The sequence below is a fragment of the Staurois parvus genome, unplaced genomic scaffold (genome assembly GCF_062004578.1).
Source record: "Staurois parvus isolate SC_StPar_1 unplaced genomic scaffold, SC_StPar_1.0 ptg000116l, whole genome shotgun sequence".
In the NCBI taxonomy this organism is placed as follows: domain Eukaryota; kingdom Metazoa; phylum Chordata; class Amphibia; order Anura; family Ranidae; genus Staurois; species Staurois parvus.
The window spans coordinates 5,026,439-5,052,181 of NW_028317912.1; the positions used below are offsets into that span (position 1 = coordinate 5,026,439).

The window sequence follows — 25,743 nt, forward strand, 5'->3', positions numbered from 1 at the left end:
GCGCGAATCCCATCAAGGGGATGGATATTCAGTACAGCTGACGCGTTTCGAAGGGTGATGAAGAAGGGACACCCTTCGAAAGGCGTCAGCTGTACTGAATATCCATTCCCTTGATGGGATTCGCGCTGTCTTCAAGTCCCTTTGAGGACTTACATGCCTGATTTAATTCGCTGTTTGTGAGTATATTTTTATAATTAATACATTTTGGTTATTGAGGTAATGCGCAAGGTTGGTGCACTTCTCGTTTTCATTTTGTTCTGCAGTATTGGTCGGGCTTCCCCAGCCTTGTTTGGAGCCGCACAACCCTACATGTATTGGTGGTCGATTTTTCCAGGTCTGGTTCCATCCATCCGCCACCTGTCTGGGTCCTAGAGCGCAGGAGAAATCATTTTTGATTTACTGTCTCGATTTGTCATGAGACTTCAGTAGCAGCAGTGAGAACCGGGGCTAAGAAAAGGGATCTCAAAAAACATCTGGAGTGATATATTAGGGATTTAATTGGTAAAAAAGATAACAAATATTTAAGGAACAAAACTGCATTATGTGGTGGCCGTACTTAAAAATGCACAATGTGGCGCAGAATAAGACCATATATATAAATGTGGAAATAAGGTAGATATTTATTCAGATTGTAGATGAAAATAAATCAGCTGCATCAGATTACTTTGCTTTATCTTCACTGGAGGAATCAACAAGAAGGACATTCCCACAGTGAGTGTAAAGAGTTAGCAGTGGTAGGTATGATACATGGATGGACACTAAATTCATCATTCATAATCATATTTACTTGCTTGAAAATAGCAAACTCTCTACCCCAGTAAGTAGACATGTTCGTTTCCACCATTAGTTTGACAGCGGTGTTATTCATTTTGTAGTGTTTGTTCTTATTCATAAAAATCCTAGTGGTGGGGACTGATAATACCATTTTATGTGTACAACAAAAAGTGCAGCGCTCTATTCATCAAAACCGCAACCAACCAAAAAAAAAAGCAAACAAAATGTGCAATATATAATGATTAAACTGTGTCCACAAAAAGTATTATAATAGTAGTGAAGATGATTAGTCAAACATGCCGTGATGGAAAAAGTAAACTTTGAGAGATAGCCAAGGTGACACCATCCACTCTCATGCAAGGTTTACCGGAAGACTTGCGACCCCTGCTAAGAGTGGTCAATCAACGCTCTCTAATGTATTATAGATGACATCATAAACATTGGATGCTTATCCTCCAATATAGGCTTAAGATAGTGACAAGCAATCTCCTTAAAAATGCTTCTTTACTTGGAGATGGCTCCAAAACATTCCAATACAAATTAATAGGACCCAAACTGCAATTGTGGTGGATTCCCAGGAAGTTGGATGAATTTGGGCAGTTTTTATGACCCTCCATTACTCCTGATGAAGCAAAAATATGAAGTTCTGGAGACGTGTTGAGCTTCACAACAGCCTACCACAACTGCAGTTTGGGTTCTATTGATTTGTATTGGAAGGTTTTGGAGCCATCCATAATAAATACCACAAGATTACCTACATTGTAGACTTTACAAAGATTGATATTTACCTAATCTACCAAGAAACAATACAAGCAAATGACAAAATAATTTGTGTACAACCTGCCTGGGAGGGTATGGGTAAGAAGAGATATTCTGATGATAATTAGAAAGAAAAACAAGAAAAAAAAAAACAACAACCTCTACAGTTTGTGGTATTATTCCTATTATCTTGTTTGTTACTATGGTGCTATCCAAAATATATCATAAGAAATTAAGTAGCGCCTTCGCATTATTCAGGCTCTCCATTTTGCCATGAATTTATGAGCACAGTGTTTCTTAAACGCTAAAAAATTTTCATACTGACATTATCTATTCAGTCTAATAATAACTTTGAGAAAGTTTGAGAGATGTAACACTTTTCTATTTATTAATAATTGTTAATCTAGCAGCAAATAGAATAGAAACTGCTACAGTCCTACATTCCTACAGTGAGAGATGTAGCAGTTGAAATCATTAAAATACAGACTTCCAAAAGTTTCGGATGCCAGAGAATATGCAATAAACCCCCAACATTTTGACAAGTGCATAGTGGTGAGGGTGCAGAGTAGATTTTAGAGAATCTAAATGGTGTCAAATCAGCAGTGTAGTATCTTCTGAAAATGATCTATACAAGTGAATTTGCTATTAATTATAAGAGTTGCTCTCCTCTGTTCTGGGGTAAAAGAGCTTTGAATATGTTATTCCCATTTAAGCACTGAAGGGCTTTTAGAGAAAGTGCTTTTGGAGGTCTTTAAAGTAGTATAGAACTGCCAAGAGGGGATGGTAACAGATTTGTGTAAAAATATAGTATAAAAATGGTTAATCTGAAGTAATTTATACTCATCCTTACCATTCAAGATGTATGGTAAATCATCCAATGTTCAATAACCTTTGTAGATCCATGCTTGTATATTTACAGTGCAGGATTAGAAACTCGTATGGCATTTTATGGCCTGGGAAGAAACCGCAGTCACCATTAGCAACACTTGGCCCTTGTAAATTTGCTTTAAGAACATGGCCTTGTAAATTTTCTTTAAAACGGAGCTCCAGCCAAAAGGGAAGTTCTGCTTTAAGCCTCTGTCCCCTGCTCCCCATTAAGGATTGGAACCTTTGGGGAGCGGGTACCCATTTGACAGGTACCCACTCCCACTTCTGCTGAGATTGCCTAGGCGATCGGAAGCGGAAGTTGTCCTCCCCGTAGTCTTCTGGGACACATGACAGGTCCCAGAAGACTATGGGGCCATTCACAAAGCCCAGCACTTCTTGCGCATGCACAGTGGGCACCCGGCTGTGAAGCCGCAAGCTGTCACAGCCGGGTGCCCACACTGAAGATGCTGGCACCAGGAAGAGAAGACAGCTGGTGAAACCAACGGTGTTGTGGACACCACTGGACCGAGGGACAGGTAAGTGTTTGTATTTTAAAAGTCAGCAGCTACAGTTTTTGTAGCTGCTGACTTTTATTTTTATTTTTCGGGTGGAACTCCACTTTAAGAACATGGCCTTGTAAGTTTGCTCTATATAATATCACAGTTTTTCTGAAGAGTGAGAGAACTGTTGTTTTAGCTGGACTAACACAGTAGCGCAATAATTCATCTCTCATGTTTGACACTCCTGTTCCACCCTAAAGCCTATATATAATTAAGGCATTGTATCCGATTCTACATTTCCTTTTATTCCACATAAATTACCTTAGTAAAAAGTCTTCTAAAAAAACTATTGTGGTAGAGACATAGGTAAGGTTCTAAAATAATAAAGAATTTAATACAGGAGTTTAAACTTGAATTTTGCCCTATCCAGGATACCTCAAGCATCTCTGTAGTTTGAGTAGATTGAGAAATATGGTTAAGTAATGGTGGAAAGTTTGAGGTATGTAATCTAGGAAATGGAAAAGTGAATTATTTACGTAAATAAGTAATGGGAGGCCTGTCCCATTTATATAAAAATATTTGTTTCAATTTTGTTATGACATTAGATGCAATACCCATATTTTATACAATTTATTTGTATTTACCTTGTAATAGGGTATACCAAATATATCAATAATGATTTATACTTCATGCAAAGATGAAGCTGAGTTAGTCAGTGAAAAAATTATATCATCACAAATAGTCAAATTTCATGTCTTAATCTGCTATTGTTATATCCGTAATTTTAGGGTTCAACCTAGAGGCCTCAGCAAGAGGTTCTATCATTAATTTAAAAAAATATTAAAGGGGATAGAAGACATCCCTGATGGGTTCTGTTAGTTATGCTAAAGCTTTTAAATAACATATTAGAAGTGTATACTTGGGCTAAAGGAGATGTATATAAAGCCATGATTCTGGAGAAGATAAAGCCAAAGCCAGGATAAAGCCAAAACACCTAAACTTAAGTAAGGTCTGGGTCAAGTAACCCCATTGGATCCTATCAAATGCTTTCTCTGCATCTAAGGCCAGAAGCAAGAAAAGTATTCTACAGGAATTTGATCAAATTCAGCATTTTTCTAGTGGCACTGACAAATCCGACCTGATCAGGGCCTATACGGTATGGAGTAATTTCCAGAGATGATTTGCTAGAATTCTAGAGTATTCCATAAGTCAGAATTGAGTAATGATATTGGCCTAAAATTTTGAAGTAGATTGGGATCTTTGCCATGTTTTGATAAAGTAAATAATATGGAATGCAACATTTCAGAAAGAAATTGGCTAGAGCAGTGTTTCTCAACCTTTTTCAGTCAAGGTACCCTTTAAAATGCTGCACAATTTGGAGGCACCCTTTAAAGATCTGTACAATCTCAAGGCACCCTTTAAAATTCTGCACAATCTTTAGCACACTACAAAATGTAAAGAACAAAACGAATAGTTTTACAGAACGCAGCAACAGCTGCACCAGTGGGGCACCGAACAACGGAGGTGATAATGTGACCCCAGTGCTGATGGAGAGGGGCAGGAAAGGGACAAGCAAGGATGCTGTGAAGGTGCCCGATGTCCTTATCAACTGATAACATCATTGGTTTTTTAAGAAGTCAGCGGCTAGAAAGTTGTAATGGTGTCCAATGAAACCCTGTGGCTTTGTGTACCTAAACGGCAGGCTTGATCCACCTGCTGGTATTACATTTTTGGGCAATTTTTAGACATTTTGCTAAGGCACCCCTGAAGATATATGAAGGCACCCCAGGGTACCTGGGCACCTGGTTGAAAAAGGCTGGGCTAGAGGATGCAGCATAACTAAAAGACTGCTAGAAGAGGAGGTAGTAAACCATCAGAAAAGGTTTTATAGTATTCCAATGAAAAACAATCTGCTCCTGGGGATTTATTAAAAGGAACATATTGTATTACTTTATTAATTTCTATTGCTATGAAAGGTCTATTTAATTTAGCCAAGGTATGGATATCAACTAAACGAAGGGTTAGACTGCTAAGAAAATCATTACATTTTTTTTTCATTTTAGATAGAGCAAAGGAGGGTTATAACCCTTGTTAGGTTTTTTTGCCATCTGTGTCCCAATCTGGGTATTTTCCTTCACTTCCTGTCCCATAGCCAAACAGGAAGTGAGAGGAAATCTCTACAAAATAAGGAAATTTCTTGGGGACCCCCCAGCCCATCAGAATTAGTGCCCCCTTTGGAAGATTTCCCCTCTCCCTAACAGGAATACAAACAGCAATAAAAACTTACAGGCATTCTAATCCATCTCTACACTATCCAACACTAATTAAAAAAAAGTTTTGTCTAATTATTTTTTAATAGCTTTTTGTGTGGGTTGGGGTATGTGTATATTTGTATTACGATTGAGAGATTCATAGCAATCCCCCAAAGACTTTATTTTTATTGCATAATAGGTTAAATGAGGTATCTTCGCCTTACATTGTTGATGATGAAGTTGGGAAGCAAGCAATTTACCTACTCTATTGTTTTGGGGGTAGTAAGTTAGTTTTAAGTGTTACAAATTGTTTTCATGGTCAAGTAGCAACGTTTCTTTCAATCTTTTTCTATAAGTATGTAATTGATCAGCAGTTAATGCAATGGGGGAAGATTATGAATAGTTTTGTGGTTGGAAATTCTTGCTAGTAGTGAATAACCATGCTGCATCTTCTGTGTTTTTCTCCCTGGATGTAATTTGTATAAATATGCCTCTAATAAACATTTTATGGGTGCACCAGAGATTGAACACATCCACAGTAGTTGATTTTTTAATTTGAAAAAAATCTTGTAGATGCTTTAAGATTTCAGTACAATAATGGGGGCTTGATATAATATATGTGTTGTTGTGCCACAAATATGTAGGCTGCTAATATTGAGAGCCCATAATAGACATATAATGGGTGGGTGATCTGGCCCTTTGATATTCTGGTTCTTGATATGGACTACCTTTTGCAAAATCCATTTGTAGGTGAAAAAGAGATGGATTCTTGAATAAGAGTTATGGGCACTGAAGTAAAAAATAAAGTCTTTCTCCACAGCATGCAAGAATTGCCATGGATTGTAGAGATCAGCATGCGTAAGTAGGTGGTGAATATTTGATCTCCTAGCAGAAGTAGATATGTTCAATGTTGTATTGAGTACCAAGTTAAAGTTCCCCCAAATGAGCAAGTGGTCCCTCTTGACTTTCTGAATGCAATTAAAATGCCTAGACAGAAATATTGACGGGTGAATATTGGGGGGCATGCAGATTAAGAAAGGTGTATGTGGTGTTATGAATATCACTTATTAGGATGATGTTAAGACTTCTAAAATGGCCGCCATGAACTCCAAGCCTCGTTTTCACTCTGCTTAGATTTTCCCGCACCCGGAAGTGATGTAATGACGCTCATGAAGGCGTATTTGACCACCGTAACTGGGGTCAAAAGATCTGGTGAGTGAGCAATTCACATTATATGTTTGTGAGCATGTGGTGAAGATACTGTCACTATCTGGTTTCTGCTTTGATTTGGGACAGATATAAGAAGCTGAAAAGATTGTCACTTCATATATGGACGTTTTTCACTATTCACCTATATATGTTATATATTGATAATATTGGTTTGCAATTGTATAAAATTACCAGGTTTGGTTAATGCACTGTGAGGCATATACCAAATTTGAGGTACTTTACATAGGGATCTTTGGTCTCACAAACTGCACTTTTACTTGGTTTATTTATTTTGACATAATGTAGCGCCTACCTATTCTATTCTAATTAAATAGATGGCAAGAGCTACACTATCATCTGCTGAGACATGACTAAGATCAGCCACTGGGACAGATTTGAGAATTCCTCTTAATTTGATATTATTTCTATGAGATTCATTCTCCAAATCTTCCATTTTAATCTAATTTTCTGCATAGCATCTTCCATGTCATTGTATCTACCAGTTCGTTATGGGCTTTTGCACATTCTTCCATCTTAGTCTCTATGTGGTCCAGTCTATCTCCAATGGCTGTGATATCAGCCTTAATTTGTTACAAAAAAAGCAACATATCTTTATGTAAAGTGCCCTCCAAGAATCAAACATGCCCTTTAAAGTACTGTCAAGCACAGGCTGCCCAGTAGCAGGGGAACAGTCAATGAGCTCCACATGTTCCTTGGTAGTGTCTGTGCATCTGAGCCATCATGTAAAGCTGCGGACACTTACTTGTTTAAATTCAGTAGTGTTTTTGCTCTGGATTTGGCTGGGCTGTTGGAAGCTAACATGGGAGTAGATGTGCTGACGCATATTTGCACAGTTATTTATCAAAATATCAACCTACAGAGGACTGAATTCAAAGACACTCCAGAAATCAAAGTGAAAAAATTATGCAGCAGACTAGTCCATTTTTCTGAAATTTCATTGTAGCAACTCAAAATGGTACTCAATAGTTTGTATATCCTTTACGTGCCTGTATGCATCCCTGACAACATTGGGGCATGCTCCTAATGACACGACAGTTGGTGTACTGGGGTATTTCCTCCCAGATCTGCATCAGGGCATCACTGAGCTCCTGGACAGTCTGAGATGGATAGACCAAAACATGATATTCCAGAGGTGTTCTATTGGATTTAGGTCATAAGAGCGTGGGGGCCATTCAGTGGTATCAAAACCTTCATCCTCCAGGAACTGCCTGCACACTCTCACCACATGAGACCGGGTATTGTCGTGCACCAGGAGGAACCTAGGACCCACTGCACCAGCATAGGGTCTGACAATGGGTCCAAGGATTTCCGTCAGGGATCCTGCCACCGTGCAGTGGCTACGGATCCCCTCGGGTCGCGGCGGTGTGAGTGCACATGCGCGGGAGTGTCCGGGCGCGCATGCACAGGAGCGTACACGTCACCGCAAGGCCGGCCATTTAAACCTGCAATACAGAGTAATCAATACCTTCTGGTCTATAAAGTCCTGCACTCCATAACCTGATTCTATTGCCTGTATCCTGATCTGACCTGACTAAGAAAGAACACCGCCTGCACCGACCTCGGCTATCCCTGACTATCCGCTTGCCTGCTCCTCTGTACTTGATTTGCTCGTTTGATCCTAACCCGGCTTGTCTGACTCTGCTACACCTACTTACCTGTATCTGCACCTGGCTTGTATCCTGATTGCTGCCATACTTACCTGCTGCTGCACCCACGGTCCTGCACCCGGCCTGCATCCTGGTCACTGCCATACCTGCCTGCTGCCGCATCCACGCTCCTGTGTCCAGTCCCAGTCTGCATCCTGATTGCAGCCATACCTGCCTGCTGCTGCACCTACGTTCCTGCATCCGCACCGGGCCTGCATCCGGATCTCATGGGTCTTCTACCTGCCACCAGCTCCAGACCTACCCGGCACTCGTGCCACTCCTGGCTCTGTGCCCTCTGTTCCCACTATCAGGGGCTCCAAGCGTGAGTCGTAAGAGGACGCCTCTTCTCCACGTCAGGCTCCCCAACCAGGTACGTGACAATTTCATTCCAGTACCTAGTGGCAATCAGGGTGCCATTGTCTAGCCTGTAGAGGTCTGTGTGTTCCTTCATGGATATGCCTCCCCAGACCATCACTGACCCACCACCAAAATGGTCATGTTGAAGGATACAGGCAGCATAACGTTCTCCGTGGCTTCTCCGGACCCTTTTGCGTCTGTCACATGTGCTCAGGGTAAACCTGCTCTCATTTGTGAAAAGCACAGGTTCCAAAAGCAGACCTGCCAATTCTGGTGTTCAATGGCAAATGCCAATCAAGCTCTATGGTGCCAGGCAGAGAGCACAGGTTCCACTAAAGGATGTCGGGCCCTCAGGCCACCCTCATGAAGTCTGTTTCTGATTGTTTGGTCAGAGACATTCACACCAGTGGCCTTCTGGAGGTCATTTTGTAGGGCTCTGGCAGTGCTCATCCTGTTCCTCCTTGCACAAAGGAGCAGATACCAGTCCTGCTGATGGATTAAGGACCTTCTACAGCCCTGGCCAGCCCTCCTAGAGTAACTGCCTGTCTCCTGGAATCTCCTCCGTGCTCTTGAGACTGTGCGGGGACACACAGCAAACCTTCTGGCAATAGCACATATTGATGTGCCATCCTGGAGGAGTTGGACTGCCTGTGCAAACTCTGTAGGGTCCAGACATCGCCTTGTGCTACCAGTAGTGACACTGACCCTAGCCAAATGCAAAACTAGTAAAAAACAGTCAGAAAAGATGAATAGGGAAAAATGTCAGTGGCCTCCACCTGTAAAACCATTCCTATTTTAGGGGTTATCTCATTGTTGCCTATCTAGTGCACGTGCTGTTAATTTCATAAACACCAAAGCAGCTGAAGCTGATTAGCAACCCCCTCTGCTACTTACCTGACCAGATCAAATCCCCAGGAGTTTAATTGACTTGATGCTATCCTCTGATTAAAAAGTGTTCCTTTTTTTTAGCTATATATATATATATATATATATATATATATATATATATATAACATTTTATTTATTGGTAAAAAAAATAAAAGATTGGGTTGTATCAAGTAAACAGATACCAAACGTGAAGTCTTAAAATGTGCACACCTCTGCAATGTCAAAAAACTATGGTACCCAAAATGCTTCATAGACAATACTTTAAAAGCCTACACAGGTTATCAGTTTGGAATTAACCATTAATTATGAACGGATGTTCCCCAAGTTCTTCCTGCTCTCTCTGGATAAGCTGTTTCCTGTGGTCCCAGGCTCCCAATCAATTTTATCATAAAGCCCTTTTTCTCTCTCTGCTGGTACCAAGCTCACAGCAGCTGGATGATTTAACCATTTGCCTACCATTCCATTCAGAAATGTACCTTGGTAGACAAGTGGTTAACAAAAGATAAGCAGCACTTGTTTTTTAAGTTATGCTATGTGAAAAGAAATATGTAACAGATATAATGTAGGTGTATCTTGGCTGCAAAAGGTGAAATACACATTGTGGTTGATTTACTAAAACTGGAGTGCAAAATCTCATGCAGCTCTGCACAGAAACCAATCAGCTTCCAGGTTTTTGTTAATTAACCCCAAAGTGTGTATTGTATATATGTTTCTCAACCAGGGTTCCAGGGTTTGAGCACTGAGCAATTTCTGCCTTTCAGATATGTTCCCACTGACACCATTGATCTTTTTAGCTATCTGTAAAGGGGTAAATCTTTCCAATGAGTGAAATAAAACCTCTCTGTGCGCTGCCAAATACAAATCCCAATGAAAATGTTATGAAAACCAAAGTTGCGGCAATCACCAAATGTGTTCCTACATCTAAAGACTAAAAACCCAAAATACCAGTGTTGTGCTGCTCATATGCAATACAGTATAATGATGATACTATCACAAAAAATTACAGGGACAGGAGGGGCGGCATTTACTGGAACCAATCCTTCTGCAGCCACTGAATGCCAGAGGAAGGGATAGGAGAAGAAGCCGGCTTTCAGCTGCTGTAGGAGAAAAATACAGATGATCAGTTCCAGTAAATACCATCCCTGCCATCCCTCCTGTCCAGGTTCTGGAGGTCTGCAAAGAAGAGACGTGATCTACCCGTCACCTACCCTGCTGACCCCAGTGTAAAACCTATTGTGACAGGGAGGCCACAGGAGCCCCCTGGAGCATGGGCGGGGTCGCCATTGTGACCTTCTGTTGCTTTACCCTCCAAATATTGGATGCAGTTGGAAGGACTGCCTGGCTGTCTGAGTGCATAAATATGACTGTAAGCTTGTGCACAGATTAAAAACATAGAAATATGTCTTATGCCATAAAAAATCAGAATTTAACATCTGGGAGACGTGTTGAGAAGTTGAGAAGACGTGTTGTCTCATCCCTTGGCTGGAAATTGAATAACTGCTCATGTGGTATCCATAACTACATATAATTGATTTCAAAGCTGACTAGGAGGATACAAGATAATTGGATGTTATGATATTCAATGATATGTACGCAAAAGCAATCAAAGAAAACATGCAATGGCACGCACTTTTGTAATCTTTAAGTTTATTAACATTTTATGTGAACAGAAATAAAAAATATGTTTAAGTTAGTCTGACAAATAGGTACCTTTAAAGTCCCATATTCTATTTAAATTGTTATGATACCTGGTTTTGATATCTCTTTTTCATATCTGTGGTCCTGCCCAAAAGCTCTCTGATTTTGGGTCTAAGTCTATTCACTTATTAGATCAGTTTTAAATGTTTCTTTAACATCCTAGACCAGGGGTAGGCAACCTGAGAGCCACAGGGCTACAAGTTCCATCATGCCCCTGCAAGTCATAGCTGTAACTGTCAGTTTTGTAATCTTTGCAATGCCTCATGGGAAATGTAGTTCCACAACAGCTAGAGAGCGACAGGTTGCCTACCCCTGTCCTAGACCAAAGCCTAGAGGAAGCTTGCAGGGTTTCTCTTCCTAGCAGCTCGGCAGACATTGGCAAGGGCCTGCTGCCCCTCAATTTTGCTGAGGTCAAGCTGCAGCTCATGGGAATTATGGGTCACGAGAAGCTCATATCTATCTTCATGGATACCCACGCCAAGTTTCTGAAGATTTGGAAGCCATGGGTAAATTTTAATGATGGCTTAGGTCTGGACTTAAATATCTAAATGATTACTTGGACATTCTATTATAGGGCGTCACAGGGGCTGGATAGCATGGAAATCCTCCCCCTCCCCTTCCCCCCAGGAAAACTCCTTTCCTCCTACAAGTTCCCCTCTTCTTTACAGGCCGCTTAGGATAATATGCCGCTACCTGTACCCTCATTTTTCTCTTGTGCTATGCTTCCCCACCAGGCATCAATGCCTTGTCCTCTTCCCTACTCCTGTGGAAGCGAGAGCCCTTGCTGGTGATACACTTCCACATTGGCTTGTCTGTTGAGTCATTTTGCTGCTGGATTTGTATCCTTACCAGTCTCTTTCATAACTTGTCAGGAATAATTGTGTACTGTATATAAGTTCAGATGCACTGGAAACTATGGCAGCACTAGGGTCATTGGTTTGAATCCCAACTACGGCACTACCTGCCTAGAGTTTGCATGTCCCTGTGCCCACGTTGGTTTGTTCCCACACTCCAAAGACATGCTGGTAGCTTAACCACTTGCCCTCCAGAGGATTTACCCCCCTTCATGACCAGGCCATTTTTTGCTATTCGGCGCTGTGCTATTTCAACTGGTAATTGCGCGGTCATGCAATGCTGTACCCAAACAAAACTGATGTCCTTTTTCACACAAATAGAGCTTGCTTTTGAAAAAAAAACTATATTTTCTCATTTCTGTTATAAAAAAATACCCAATAAACTCAAACTTCGTCATAAATTTAGGCCAAAATGTATTTTGCTATATGTCTTTGGTGAACAAAAACCCAATAAGTGGTTTGTGTGAAAGATAGAGCATATACAAACTATGGTATACATACTGGAATTTACACCATTTTTTGCTATATGGCGTTACACTAGTTTAACTGACAATTGCATGGTCATGCAATTCTGTACATAAATGAAATTTAGGTCATTTTTTTCACACAAACAGAGCTTTCTTTTGGTGGTATTTGATCACCTCTGGGTTTTTTATTTTTTGTGCTATAAACAAAAAAGCCTGAAAATTTTGTAAAAAAAACACTTTTACTTTCTTACTGTCTATCACATTTCTTGAGGTGCTAAAATGCCTGCAGGCATCATCCTAGTGTTACCACTCAAAGTACAGTGATGTACCAGTACGTTGCTGGTCCTTGTTGGGTAATTATGCTATGTTCTTTTTTTTATGCACTCTGTGGGCTGAATGAAAAAAATAAAAAAAAAATCTCTGCCAGAAAAAGTGTGTGGTATGCCCACCATTAGAATATACTGCCCTGCATCCACTCAATTCTAATGGTGGGCACACCTGAAATGTTCTCTTTTTTTTGTTCAGCCCAACCAAACAGATTCCTCTATTCACATAGATCGATGTGGATGAAGAAATCTGCCAAAATGTTTTTTTTTTTCAAATATATGCCAAATCATAGGGTCCATCCACCCACTGGCCACCCCAGGCCCCCATGCTTGAGCATGTATGCTGTTTTTTATCTGCGGATGAAAAATCTCATCCAACAGCACAGCACACACTGATATATTCTGAGAGCAAGACCCTGTTGCTGTCAGAATAAACAGATTTGTGCTGCAGCTGAATGGCATTAATGTAAAAAAAAAACAAAAAAAAAAACAACAATGGTTAACAATAAAATAGTAACTCAATAAAACAACTGTTTTATTAAAATCCGTGCCAAAAAATATTATCGATCGATGTGGATGAAGAAATCTGCCAAAATGTTTTTTTTTTTTTTCAAATATATGCCGAATCATAGGGGCAATCCACCCACTGGCAACCACAGGCCCCCATGCTTGGGCATATATGCTTTTTTTTTTTAACTGTAGTATGAAAAATGTCATCCAACAGCGCTGCACACACTTACATATATTCTGAGAGCAAGACCCTGTTGCTGCCAGAATAAATAGATCAGTGCTTCAGCTGAATGGCATTCCTGCAAAGAAAACAGCAATGGTTAACAATAAAACAGTAACTTATTAAAATTATTATTATTTTTTTTTTTTTACTTTTTTTTATTTTTTTTTTAACCTTTTTTTTAAAACTATGACCATGAAAAACAGCTCCAAAAATCAAGGGGAGTAAATTACATTTGCTGTTTCCATCTGAATTCCGGGTTGGGCAATGAATGGGGGAAGCACGGGTGCTGCAGAATTTGTGGGCTACCAATCAGGATTTGCAAGCACGTCTGGATGGACACTATGGGCTCTACTGTTTTTTGTGCAAATTCTTGGTGGCTGTGGGACACTACTTGTGCTCACCACTGCACCAGCTTGTTCTGCACTTATGGGACTCGCCACATCACCAAGTGATACTCTTATCATGCAATTCTAACATCTCAGCAACCTGGAACAAGGTCGGGTATGCCTAACCTTAGCAGGGACCTCTACTCCATCGTCTGCGCTATCTGTCCGGGTGCCGCTGCTGTCTACAGGTTTGTATTCTGATCCTGATTCTGTCAGTGAATGTTCCTTCGCTCTCACCTGACATGGTCAGAATCCTGTAGGCCTCTTCACTAGAGTACTTTTTGTTGGACATTTTGGCCACTAAATTTATAGGTACCTAGTGTGATTCATGGGAAAAAGAGCAAATGTCTGGGACTGCCTGAACCGCTACAAAAAAATATGTAGTGAAAAATCTCTAGTGAAAGCAGAGATCAGGCTTGAGCTTGCTAACCCTGCAGTTTTGTGTGCAATGTATCAACTGGCAGTGATCTACTGACACTGCACTTGCTGGGAGAGAATGGGGGGGGTTAAGCATAGGGGCTAAACACAGGTGCTAGCATGTGTGGGGCTCATGCTGCTAACGCTGCGTTTTTGGAGACACTATACTATTGTGAACGCTGGTATAGTTCTGATCTGATCAAACATATTGATCTGTTCAGACACTATACTAGCAATGGAGGATTATTGTGTATGTGACCTGTTTCCTGGCAATTAGAGGATTAAATGTGATGACTGATGTAGTGGCAGGCAATCTGACGCTACCTGGGAGGGACGCTACCTGACACTAATGCTAGATGAAGTTGCCTGTGACACTAATACAGTGATCAGTAAAAAAAATCTGTACACTATACAAATGACACTGGTGACAGGGCAGTGAAGGGGTTAACTGGGAGGCAATCGGGGGGTTAAATATAACCTATCAGTGCTTTTACTGTAAGGTGTAGTGCTTTTGACTCATGTGAATCTGCTTTCCTCTCTCTGGAACAGAATGTGCCCCAGTGAGAGAAGATTGCATCATTTCATGTAATGTAAACACAGGCTCAGGAAGATCTGTGATAGGGCAGTGATCAATCAGCAGGTCCAGGCTGAACATCCCTGGCCTGAGAGCTGATTCGCACATGTGCAGTGCAGATTGAAGCTCAGGTTTCACAGCTAATTGATACAGTAGTTGTTCACAGGTTCACGTCAGGTTTACATCAGGTTCAGGACAGGATTAGCTCAGGATCTTATCCTGTTCACACATATGCGGTTAGAAACGGTGCCCATAGAAGTCAATAGCCTGTAATCCTCACCTGAACCGGACCGCACTGCTCAGAAATTGGACATGACTCTTTTTCAAAAACCACACTGAATCCGCACTGCCAGTGCAATGGACATATGTGAACAGGCACCATAAGAAGCAATGTTTTTTCACATGTCATACGGATTGGATGCAGTTCAAACCTCATTCAATCCACATATGTGAATGGGCACTGAATCTGCTGAATGATCAGTGCCACACCAAATCACAGCACCGCCAAGACAACAGGCATGCGTGCGTGCAAACACAGCGGGAGCAATGGATCACGTATACAGTATATACTTGATTTTGCGCAGGGAGCCCGCCCTATAGCAGTAATCCTGATACAGGGCGGATGGCAACTGGTTAATTGGCTCCTGTCTAAATTGGCCCTAATATATGTATGTATGAATGTGAGTTAGGGACCTTAGATTTTACGCTTGTTGAGGGTTAGGGACTGATGTGAATGTACACTATATATGTGTAAAGCACTGCATAAATGGACAGTGCTATATATAGCCTTGAAAAAGTATTCATACCCCTTGAAATTTTCCACATTTTGCCATGTTACAACCAAGAACAGAAAACGTATTTCACTGAGATTTTATGTGATAGACCAGCACAAAGTGGCACATAATTTTGAAGTGGAAGGAAAATGATAACTACCTTTAAACATTTTTTACAAATAAATATCTGAAAAGTGTGCCGTGCATTTGTATTTAGCCCCCAAGTAAATACTTTGTAGAACCACCTTTCACTGCAATTGCTACTGAAAGTCTTTTTAGGGATGTCTCTACCAGCTTTGCACATCTAGAGAGTGAAATTTTTGCCCATTATTTTTTTTTCAAAATAGCTCAAGCTCTGTCAGATTAGATGGAGAGCATCAGTGAACAGCAACTTTAAAGTCTTGCCACAGATTCTCAATTGGATTTAGGTCTGGACCCTGACTAGGCCATTCTAATACATGAATGTGCTTTGATCTAAACCATTCCATTGTAGCTCTGGCTGTATATTTAGCGTAGTTGTCCTGCTGGAAGTTGAACCTCTGCCCCATTCTCAAGTCTTTTGCAGACTCTTAACAGGTTTTCTTCTAGGATTGCCCTGTATTTGCCTCCATCTTCCCATCAACTCTGACCAGCTTCTCTGTACCACCTAAAGAAAAGCATCTCCACAATATGATGCTGCCACCACGTTTCACTGTGTGGATGGTGTGTTCAGGGTGATGTGCAATGTTAGTTTTCTGCCCCACATATATGTTATCGTTATACTATTTATCCACTGAACACTTGATGTTTTTTGCAGTCACTGTCTGACCACTTTTTATCCTTATTGCCACTTGGTACACACTTTGTGGATTCACTCCTGTGGATATTACTTAGTTATATGGTTTTATGTTGATTGTTCACTCATGTTTAGATTTGTGAATGTTCACTCATTTATTTATTAGTAGTGCAGATTTTTATACACATATAGGTTTTATTTTATTTATGTGTATTGTTTATTCAGGTTTATTCACTTTTAGGATAAGTAGCGCAGCACCATTTTTCTTCACACATCTCCACAACATGATTTCCATGTTTCACGGTGGGGATGGAGTGTTCAGGGTGATGTGCAGTGTTAGTTTTCCACCACACATAGCATTTTCCTTTCAGGCCAAAAAGTCAAATTTTGGTCTCATCTGACCAAACTGCAAACGGGACTACTTATGACTTTCCTTCAACAATGGCTTTCTTTTTGTCCCTCTTCCATAAAAGCCAGCTTTGTGGAGTACATAACTAATAGTTGTCCTGTGGACAGATTCTCCCACCTGAGCTGTGGATCTCTGCAGCTCCTCCAGAGTTACCATGGGCCTCTTGGCTACTTCTCTGATTAATGCTCTCCTTGCCCGGCCTGTCAGATTAGGTGGATGGCCATGTCTTGGTAGGTCTGCAGTTGTGCCATACTCTTTCCATTTTCGGATGATGGATTGAACAGTGCTCCGTGAGATGCTCAAAGCTCGGGATATTTTTTTATAACCTAACCCTGCTTTAAACCTCCACAACTTTATCCCTGGCCTGTCTGGTGTGTTCTTTGGCCTTCATAATACTGTTTGTTTGCTAATGCTCTCTAACAAATCTCCGAGGGCTTCACAGAGCAGATGTATTTAAACTGAGATAATATTACAAACAGGTGGAGTCTAATTACTAATTAGGTGACTTCTGAAGGCAATTGGTTCCACTAGATATTAGTTAGGGGTATCAGAATAAAGGGGACTGAATACAAATGCACGCCACACTTTTCAGTTATTTATTTGTAAAAAAAATTGAAAACCATTTGTCATTTTCTTTCCACTTTACAATTATGTGCCACTTTGTGTTGGTCTATCACATAAAATCCCAATAAAATACATTTATGTTTTTGGTTGTAACATGACAAAATGTGGAAAATGTCAAGGGGTATGAATACTTTTTCAAGGTACTGGAAGTACCTGTAATAAATAAATAAATAAATAAACTATATACCTGCCTCTACTATCTTTTTTCCTTACCTTTACTTTTACACTTGTTTGTGTATAACGACTTTTACATTTGTAATAAAACTTTGAAAAACCCAATAAAACCATTAAGAAATAAACTTAATATATCACAGGATCGGCTGTAGAGAATTTCAAATAACCTTGAGCTTCATTCACATGGCTGTGCTGATCCGTACACCTCAGTTAAGGGGCTGTCTTCACTCGCGTGGGATGCACAGATGTTCTGTGCAAACCCATGCAGACTGTTAAAATCAATGACAAGCTGCAGGGACCTTTAAAGATATCCACCTGCATCTTGGAGTGTATAACCATGTGGTTCTAATGCATGGATCAGGACGCAGTCTGTCTGTGTCTGATTCATGCATCAGACCTGCATGGATGTACACATCCATGCATGCATGTAAAAATTTGTGCTGCCGGCCACCTGTCGTTAATTTGAACAGGCAACATTAGGTGCTTGGTCACTGACAGCTCATCACCAAAGGAGCTAAGTACAACAGAGACCAGGGGGAATGGGGATGTTGTAGGGTGTTAATTCACCTTTTCATGTTACACTTTAAGCTGCAGTGAATGTTTGTTGAATGTCTGATTTACTGCTTCATAAATAGACCCCATAGTGTATGTCACATTTTTTTCAGTAGGGACAAAGATTAGCTTTTAACTGGAAGCATCGCCTGACTGTTGTGAATCCTTTATAAATTGCTGGGAGTAATATGCAGAGTACCCAACTGGGTTACCAATACTGCCACCACAGCCGCATATCTGAAAAGGAAATGCAACTTTCACACCAACAAACTAAATTATAAAACCCAAACATACCTGGAATAATTTTATCAGGTCCCGATCTAGAACTAATTTCTGTAAATTCTCTTAAAATTTTTGCTGCTTTTTTTGCTTCAGACTTCAGATTGGAAGGAATAGGATTATTCACTGCAAATAAAATACAGAGGATTTATTGTTGCTGTACAGTATATACAGAGCAAGTGTCAATTTCAGATTTATTAACATATATATATATATATACACAGTTGCAAGAAAAAGTATGTGAACCCCTTGGGATTAAGTGGAGTTCTGCATTAATTGGGCATAAAATGTGCTCTGAACGTCATCTAAGTCACAATAGAAGAACACAGTCTGCTGAACATAATACTACGCAAACATTAGATATTGCCATGGTTTAATTGCACATAACATGTAAACATTCACAGTGCAGGGAGGAAAAAGTATGTGAGGCCCTAGCTTAATGACTTCTCCCAGAGCTAATTGGAGCCAGGAGTGAGCCAACCTTGACTCCAATCAGTGTGATGATATTGGATGTGTTGCTGACAGCTGTCCTGCCCTTAAAAAACACACACCTGTTTTGGGTTTACTGGTTTCAAGAAGCACTGTCTGATATGAACCATGCCTCGCAGGAAAGAGCTCTCAGAAGACCTACGATCAAGAATTGTTGACTTGCATGAAGCTGGAAAGGGTTACAAAAGTATCTCCAAAAGCCTTGATGTTCATGTGTCCACAGTAAGACAGAATGTCTACAAATGGAGAAAGTTTAGCACTGTTGCTACTCTCCCTAGGTGTGGTCGTCCTGTAAAAATTACTGCAAGAGCACAGCGCAGAATGCTGCATGAGGTAAAGAAGAATCCCAGAGTGTCAGCTAAAGACCTACAGAAATCTCTGGCACATGCTAACATTTTTGTTGACACATCTACAATAAGGAAAACATTAAACAAGAATGGAGTACATGGGAGGACACCACGGAGGAAGCCATTGGTGTCCAAAAAGAATATTGCAGCACGTTTGAAGTTTGCAAAAGAGCACCTGGATGTTCCACAGCACTACTGGCAAAATATACTGTGGACAGATGAAACCAAGATTGAGTTGTTTGGGAAGAACACACAACACTATGTGTGGAGAAAAAAAGGCACAGCACACCAACATCAAAACCTCATCCCCACTGTAAAACATGGCAGAGGGAGCATCATGGTTTGGGGCTGCTTTGCTGCCTCAGGGCCTGGACGGATTGTTGTCATTGATGGGAAAATGAAATCCAGAGTTTATCAAGACATTTTGCAGGAAAACGTACGACCATCTGTCTGCCAACTGAAGCTCCGCAGAGGATGGGTGATGCAACAGGACAATGACCCAAAGCATACGAGTAATTCAACAAAACAATGGCTGCAACAGCACAGAATATGCCTTCTGGAGTGGCCCAGTCAGAGTCCTGACCTCAACCCGATTGAAATGCTGTGGCATGACCTTAAGAGAGCAATTCACACCAGACATCCCAAGAATATTGCTACACTGAAACAGTTTTGTGAAGAGGAGTGGTCCAAAATTACTCCAGATCATTGTGCAGGTCTGATCTGCAACTACAGGAAACGTTTGGTTGAGGTTATTGCTGCCAAAGGAGGGTCAACCAGTTATTAAGTCCAAAGGTTCAAATACTTTTTCCTCCCTGCACTGTGAATGTTTACATGTTATGTGCAATTAAACCATGGCAACATCTAATGTTTGTGTAGTATTATGTTCAGCAGACTGTGTTCTTCTATTGTTGTGACTTAGATGACGTTCAGAGCACATTTTATGCCCAATTCATGCAAAACTCCACGTAATCCCAAGGGGTTCACATACTTTTTCTTGCAACTGTGTGTATATATATATATATATATATATATATATATATAATGTGTGTGTGTATGAATAGTGTTAGGGAACACATATTCAACAACTGGAAACTAACTCAGCAAAGTAAAAATTTGGGGCATGCTGAATTTGTCAAATGACACAACAACAGTAGATATCTTCAGCCCAGTCATGTGATATGAAAGGTCCTCTTTTTCTTTTCTATGCCACCAAATATGATAATAACAGCACTCTACACATCAATGCATGTGAGCGCAGGCTGCCGTGGTGGGTCCATGACATCTTGCAGTCACAGGATGGATGTCTTCAGTCTAAACAGAAGGTGAGTATTGAAGGCAGAACTCTTTTTGTTTGGTTTTTACTTAATTTTTATCGCTTTATCGCTGCCAACCCAAATTCAAACCTTGCCAGAAAATTTGCATGGAAACCTATTACAATTTCCGTGTTTACATTTTTTTGGGGGCCTAACCCTCAACATGGGCACTGCTAAAAAGAATGAGTCCTGGTCATATTAGTCCACAGACACGATTTATCATATGCCTCTGACAATATTTCAACGACAATATGCTCTGTCGTCCTCAGGGTGACCCTGAATATGATAGGCTCCACAAAATTTGGCTCCTTGTAAATCACCTTAGGCAGAGATTTGCAGATGCACAGTTGTGGCCAAAAATATTGGCACTCCTGCATTTCCGTCAGATAATGCCCCACTTCACCAAGACCTGGAGCAGTTGGCAAAAGAAGAGTGGTCCAAAATTTGAGTAGAGAGGTGTAAGAAACTCTTTGATGGTTACAGGAAGCAACTGATTTCAGTTTTACCAAATATTAAATTGAGGGAGCCAATAATTTTGTCCGGTTAATTTTTGGGGTTTTGCGTGGAATGTGTCAGATTTGGTTTTTTGTTTCTCCACTTTTTTGTGACATACCAATACAAACAAAATAAATAAACATGAAAATGCCTATACATTTGTAATTGCAACAATTTTCTAGGCGAAGTGGTGCATTATCTGACAGAAATCCAGGGGTGCCAATATTTTTGGCCATGACTGTATATACGCCCCAACAAAACATCTGCATTGATGAGTCCCTCGTAAATTTTTCTGGCTGCCTTGCATTCAAACAGTTTCTCCCCAGCAGGCAAGCCAGATATGGGGTCAAAATGCATAAGCTCTGTGAGAGGGAAACAGGCTATGCAAGTGATTTGGGGTTTTACAAGGGAAAACGTGGAGTTCCCTGGATGCCCAAACTACATGAGAAGAAGTAGCAAGATAGTTTGGGACTTGGTGTAATAGTCGTGTGTACTGGACACATGAATAGCTGTGTGTGTAACAGCCATTTTGTCGAGTCACAAGTCTCCTATGCCATCTTATCATAAGAAGACATAACCCAGTGATCTTTCTCCCCTCCGTCCTTCAGTTTATACAATACACAAACTGTTAACTGATGCCAGGATTGTTATCAATCCATCGATCAGACACACAGACCTTTCCATTAGCCCAATCCTCCATTCCAGTCTGAAAACCCTTATAAAATTGTAGCTCTTGGAAACTTGGGCAATCCGGAGACCTAACAGATCTTGGGTCATAAATACCTTTCTGGAATACACATTTCTGATAGTCCACTTATCAGCCTAGATTCCAAAACTTCAGCATATTTCATAACTCATGAAATCATTACAGCACAGCCAGAATATAGACATATTTACCTCCCTCAGTTATTGGGAAGCATTTTGAACACAAACATTCCTATGCTAAGAGGTACTGGAGTGGATCAGGCCCCACCACACCCCTCCTATGATAAACAGATATCCGATACCTGCTATATCTATATCTATTTTAAAGCTAATTTATGCAGGATAATAATCTGCATGGTAGCAGACTGTAAACGGTAGGTATTCAGAAATATGCATACCAATAAAGAACTGTATTTGGGACTTGGTCATAAACGTGGTGACCTCCCAGCACCCACCCCTTAAACTGGATGATTGGTCAGATGGTCTCTGTCAACACCCCTTTGATACCACAGAAAAAGAGAACGGCAGGACCTGCTGTCAAGCTCTTGTTTTAACATCAACCAAGGATTACCGAACTGGACTTTAGAGACACAGTATTCTTCATTTTCAACTCCTTCTTAATTCTTTATTGCTTTACTGTTCTATTTCTTTGTAACATGTTTTTTCTGTAAATATTTTATTTGCACCACTTTGACTTTTTCAGCATTAAACCCTTTTTTGAAAAGTGTTAAACTGTCCCTAAAGCTTTTAATGCAAACAAAAAGAATCCCTGTCTCTTGAAGAGTGTTACTGTATTACAAATTTCTGAACATACCTGTCTGTAGTGACAGTGTGTGTTGCAGACGTTTATTCTAAAATCAGTTGTTATTGATAAGATTATGAGTTTCCTCCTTCTCAGTCAAAAGGTGGGGGTGGTAGCTTAAAGAGTTAATTGCTTAGTTAACTTAACCCAGTGACAACTGCTCTCAGGCTGCGGCACTTAGATTATGGTCCTGTGAGCTGGAAAATCTTTGTGTAGGGTGCAGCTGGGAGTGGCACTGTTATGTAACAGCACAGTGTGAGATTGGCCGGTCCTTTGTCACAAGTTGGTGAGAGGAACAGGGGTCCTTCTCTTGGTGTCACCCTCTTTCCTTATGGAGTACCACTTATATGTGGACAATTTTTATACAAGTGTGCCACTATTTAGACCCCTTTTTGATCCTAGAACTGGCTCATGTGACACCATGTGACCTAATCTCCGGGGCTTCCCCTACCAGCTTTTAAATACCCAACTTAGAAAGGGGGAGAAGAGAAAGCCTGCTAGAGAAATGCTGGTGTAATTTTTTTTCAGCTGGCATTCATGTGAAAGCAATCCTAGAAACTATTTAGCCACTGGACTGCTTTTCAAAGCAGAAGGGAATGTTGAACTCCAACCCCCCCCCCCCCACGTTGTCTTCCACGGCCTTCTCAGGCTGTCCCGCCCCATCGGGGGGAACCCGAGAATGCAGCTATAGAGCTGACCGGAGACAGGAATGGCTCCAATCATCTTTATGTTCTGAGAAACCTGAAGCTACAAGCATTTCATCACTTCAGTTTCAGTTTCCCCCCATGCTTGTGCGCAAAGGCAAATACATAGACATTTTGTTTGGTTACAGTGTTGCATAACCATGCAATTACCAGTTAAGTGCCGAATAGCAAAAAAAAGCCTGGTCATGAAGGGGGTAAATCTTCCGGAGGTCAAGTGGTTATTTTAGTATTTGGATAGAGTTGGGAAGGGTTATATTACCACTACTGAGTTTTTAATTGGGTTTTTTTCTGTCTATGTCCCACTGGGGAGATTTCATTATACTTCCTGTCCTAGAGACACAACAGGAAATCAAGTAAAATCTCCCCAAAATGAGAATTCCCTCTTATACAGCTGTCACCAGAACATGCTTCTACATTGCATGATTTACCTTCCCTTTGTTCTCTGATGACAAAGTTTTAATATCTCTCCATTTTCTGTCTTGGTAACAGTGGTCACATGACAAATAGAGGGGGTGAATCTCTCCAGCAGGGACAAAGATAGCAGCAAAATCTAAACAGAGGCTACAACTCTTTCCTACTCTTTCCCAAACTCTAAGACTTCTTTCAGACAGGCAGTAAGCTTACTGCACTCTGAAAAGTGATCTGCCGTGGATCGCTTTTCAGAAAGTATAATAGCAGCAGCTGAAAAATATTCCTTAAGTGCTACTGCCACCTCACAACACTTTTTTTTTTTAAATAAATTGCCAAATGGCAATTTTACATTGCAGGACTGAACCGCTACTGCGAGACAGGCATTTGGCTCACAATTGCGGTGCAGCCCCATTGATCTCAACAGGCAAGTCTGAAAGGCGGTGCCGCCTGTCGAACTCTGCAGCACGAGTTAAAAATGCCGCAGACATGGCATATATATGGCCCTGCCAGGCTATAATGTTAGGATGCAGGTGGGTGGCAGGAAAATGGTGGTTCAAGCGCCTGTTTTTTGCAATGGAAAAGCCGGCACAGTGGTATGGATCAGCAAATATTACTATGGTTTATGATGTGCAGGAAGATACAGCCAATAAATGTCAATCTGTTTCAGCCATTACAGCCTTAATAAAGCCTGTTTTTTCCATTCCCCGCAGCCGCCCCTGTGAAAGAGCCCTAAAAAATAAAAGTTGTGGCTTTATATATACTTTAATGGGAACTTCTACTAGGTCAGTTATTTTCTTGTAAGTCTGTATATTTTTAAAAAGTTGATTTATATTTTTTTTTACTATGTATATAGAGCCTATGTTTGACAATTAAACTATTTGTCCACAGATGTACTAGACTAGAGCAAAGTAAAAATAATTGGAGCTCCAACGACAGTCATGCATGTATAAAAGGACAAAATTCATTACCTAGTTACAAGTTACAACTGTCTAGCATGTTTTCTCCCATTAGGAGATCTGCCTGCTATTACTAGGTTTTAATAAATATGATTGTGCATTAGTTATTCAGAGAACACACAGGAAAGAGATAAAGCAGAAAGCAATACAGAAATAATTTCTGTCCAGAGGATTTGCTGAATTGATAGCTTACGAATATAGTGATTAGTGACAGCTCAGCTGGGAATAGGTCTGATTTCCAATGTCAGCTGCTGATGAGACGAGAAGGTATTGAGCATGGGTGAGTCAGCTAGGAAGTCTACAAGAGAAAGATCAACTAACTGTTTAATTTGAAGTTTATAAGACAAGTGCATAAGCTCAGGGCCATTTGCATATAACTAAAAAAAAAAAAGAGAATATGTTTCTTTGGTTGAAATTCAGACAAACCTCAATGAATATAAATAATTTATAATACAGATTTTCAAATGTACCCTCTGCACACCTACATGTTGCAAGCAGTAATTATATTACAATATTTAATAGAATACATTAAGGTTTATTCCTGAAATAGCCATAATTAAGATATTATTGTATGTTAGGTGATAGTAAATTGCCAGTCACCCAATCCCTCTGATACCAGAAATTTAGAAAACAATTAAAGCTGAACTCCAGGCAGATATAAGAGTTGAAAATGAATGCAGCTCTATTATAAATAGATGTATTTTTATTTTTTTTTTTTAATAAAGGAAAGTAAGTAGCAGAGCCTGATCTGGTATCAGCCTCTTGAAGTCACTTTACAGCAGGGCAGGAGCATGAGAAGAAGCAGAAGAAGCCAATGTAACTGTAACAAAAATTAGTGTAGAGCAAATCAAAATTAAGATAAAAAATAAAGTCCAGTTGAATCAGTGATCTTCTAATTTCACTCCTTCCTCCAGTGATTCGCGCACCTCCACACACCAGGTGAAAAACCTGCTTGCCTTAAATATACTTATACATGCTCATCTCTATCCTCCAAGTGGCACAGCTTTTAAGGCAAAACCCTCCTCAAATCCAGGTTGCTCACACTTTCCAATTCCAAATGTGCTCGTATATTAAATATGGATCACATGGAACAGAAAGGCAAAGACATAGTGCTTTCCATTTCAAAAAATGTTATTCGAATACCCCTTACAATTAAAATATACTTACAACAATGTAATAACAATGCATTTTGTAAAATCAGTCATCA

The 25,743-nt window shown here is 40.4% G+C and overlaps 1 protein-coding gene across 3 annotated transcripts in view; it reads right to left on the bottom strand.

Annotated features, from left to right (window-relative positions):
• SH3YL1 (SH3 and SYLF domain containing 1) overlaps positions 1–25,743 on the bottom strand; it is a 185,083-nt gene that overhangs the window by 132,709 nt on the left and 26,631 nt on the right. For 2 of the 3 annotated variants that reach the window (XM_089671969.1, XM_089671970.1), the window contains exon 2: positions 18,330–18,440. The exons of the other annotated variant lie outside the window; for it this stretch is intronic. In XM_089671969.1, the coding sequence (XP_089528095.1) occupies positions 18,330–18,440 (111 nt within the window). The remainder of the gene's footprint in view (positions 1–18,329; positions 18,441–25,743) is intronic. 3 annotated transcript variants of the gene reach the window in all.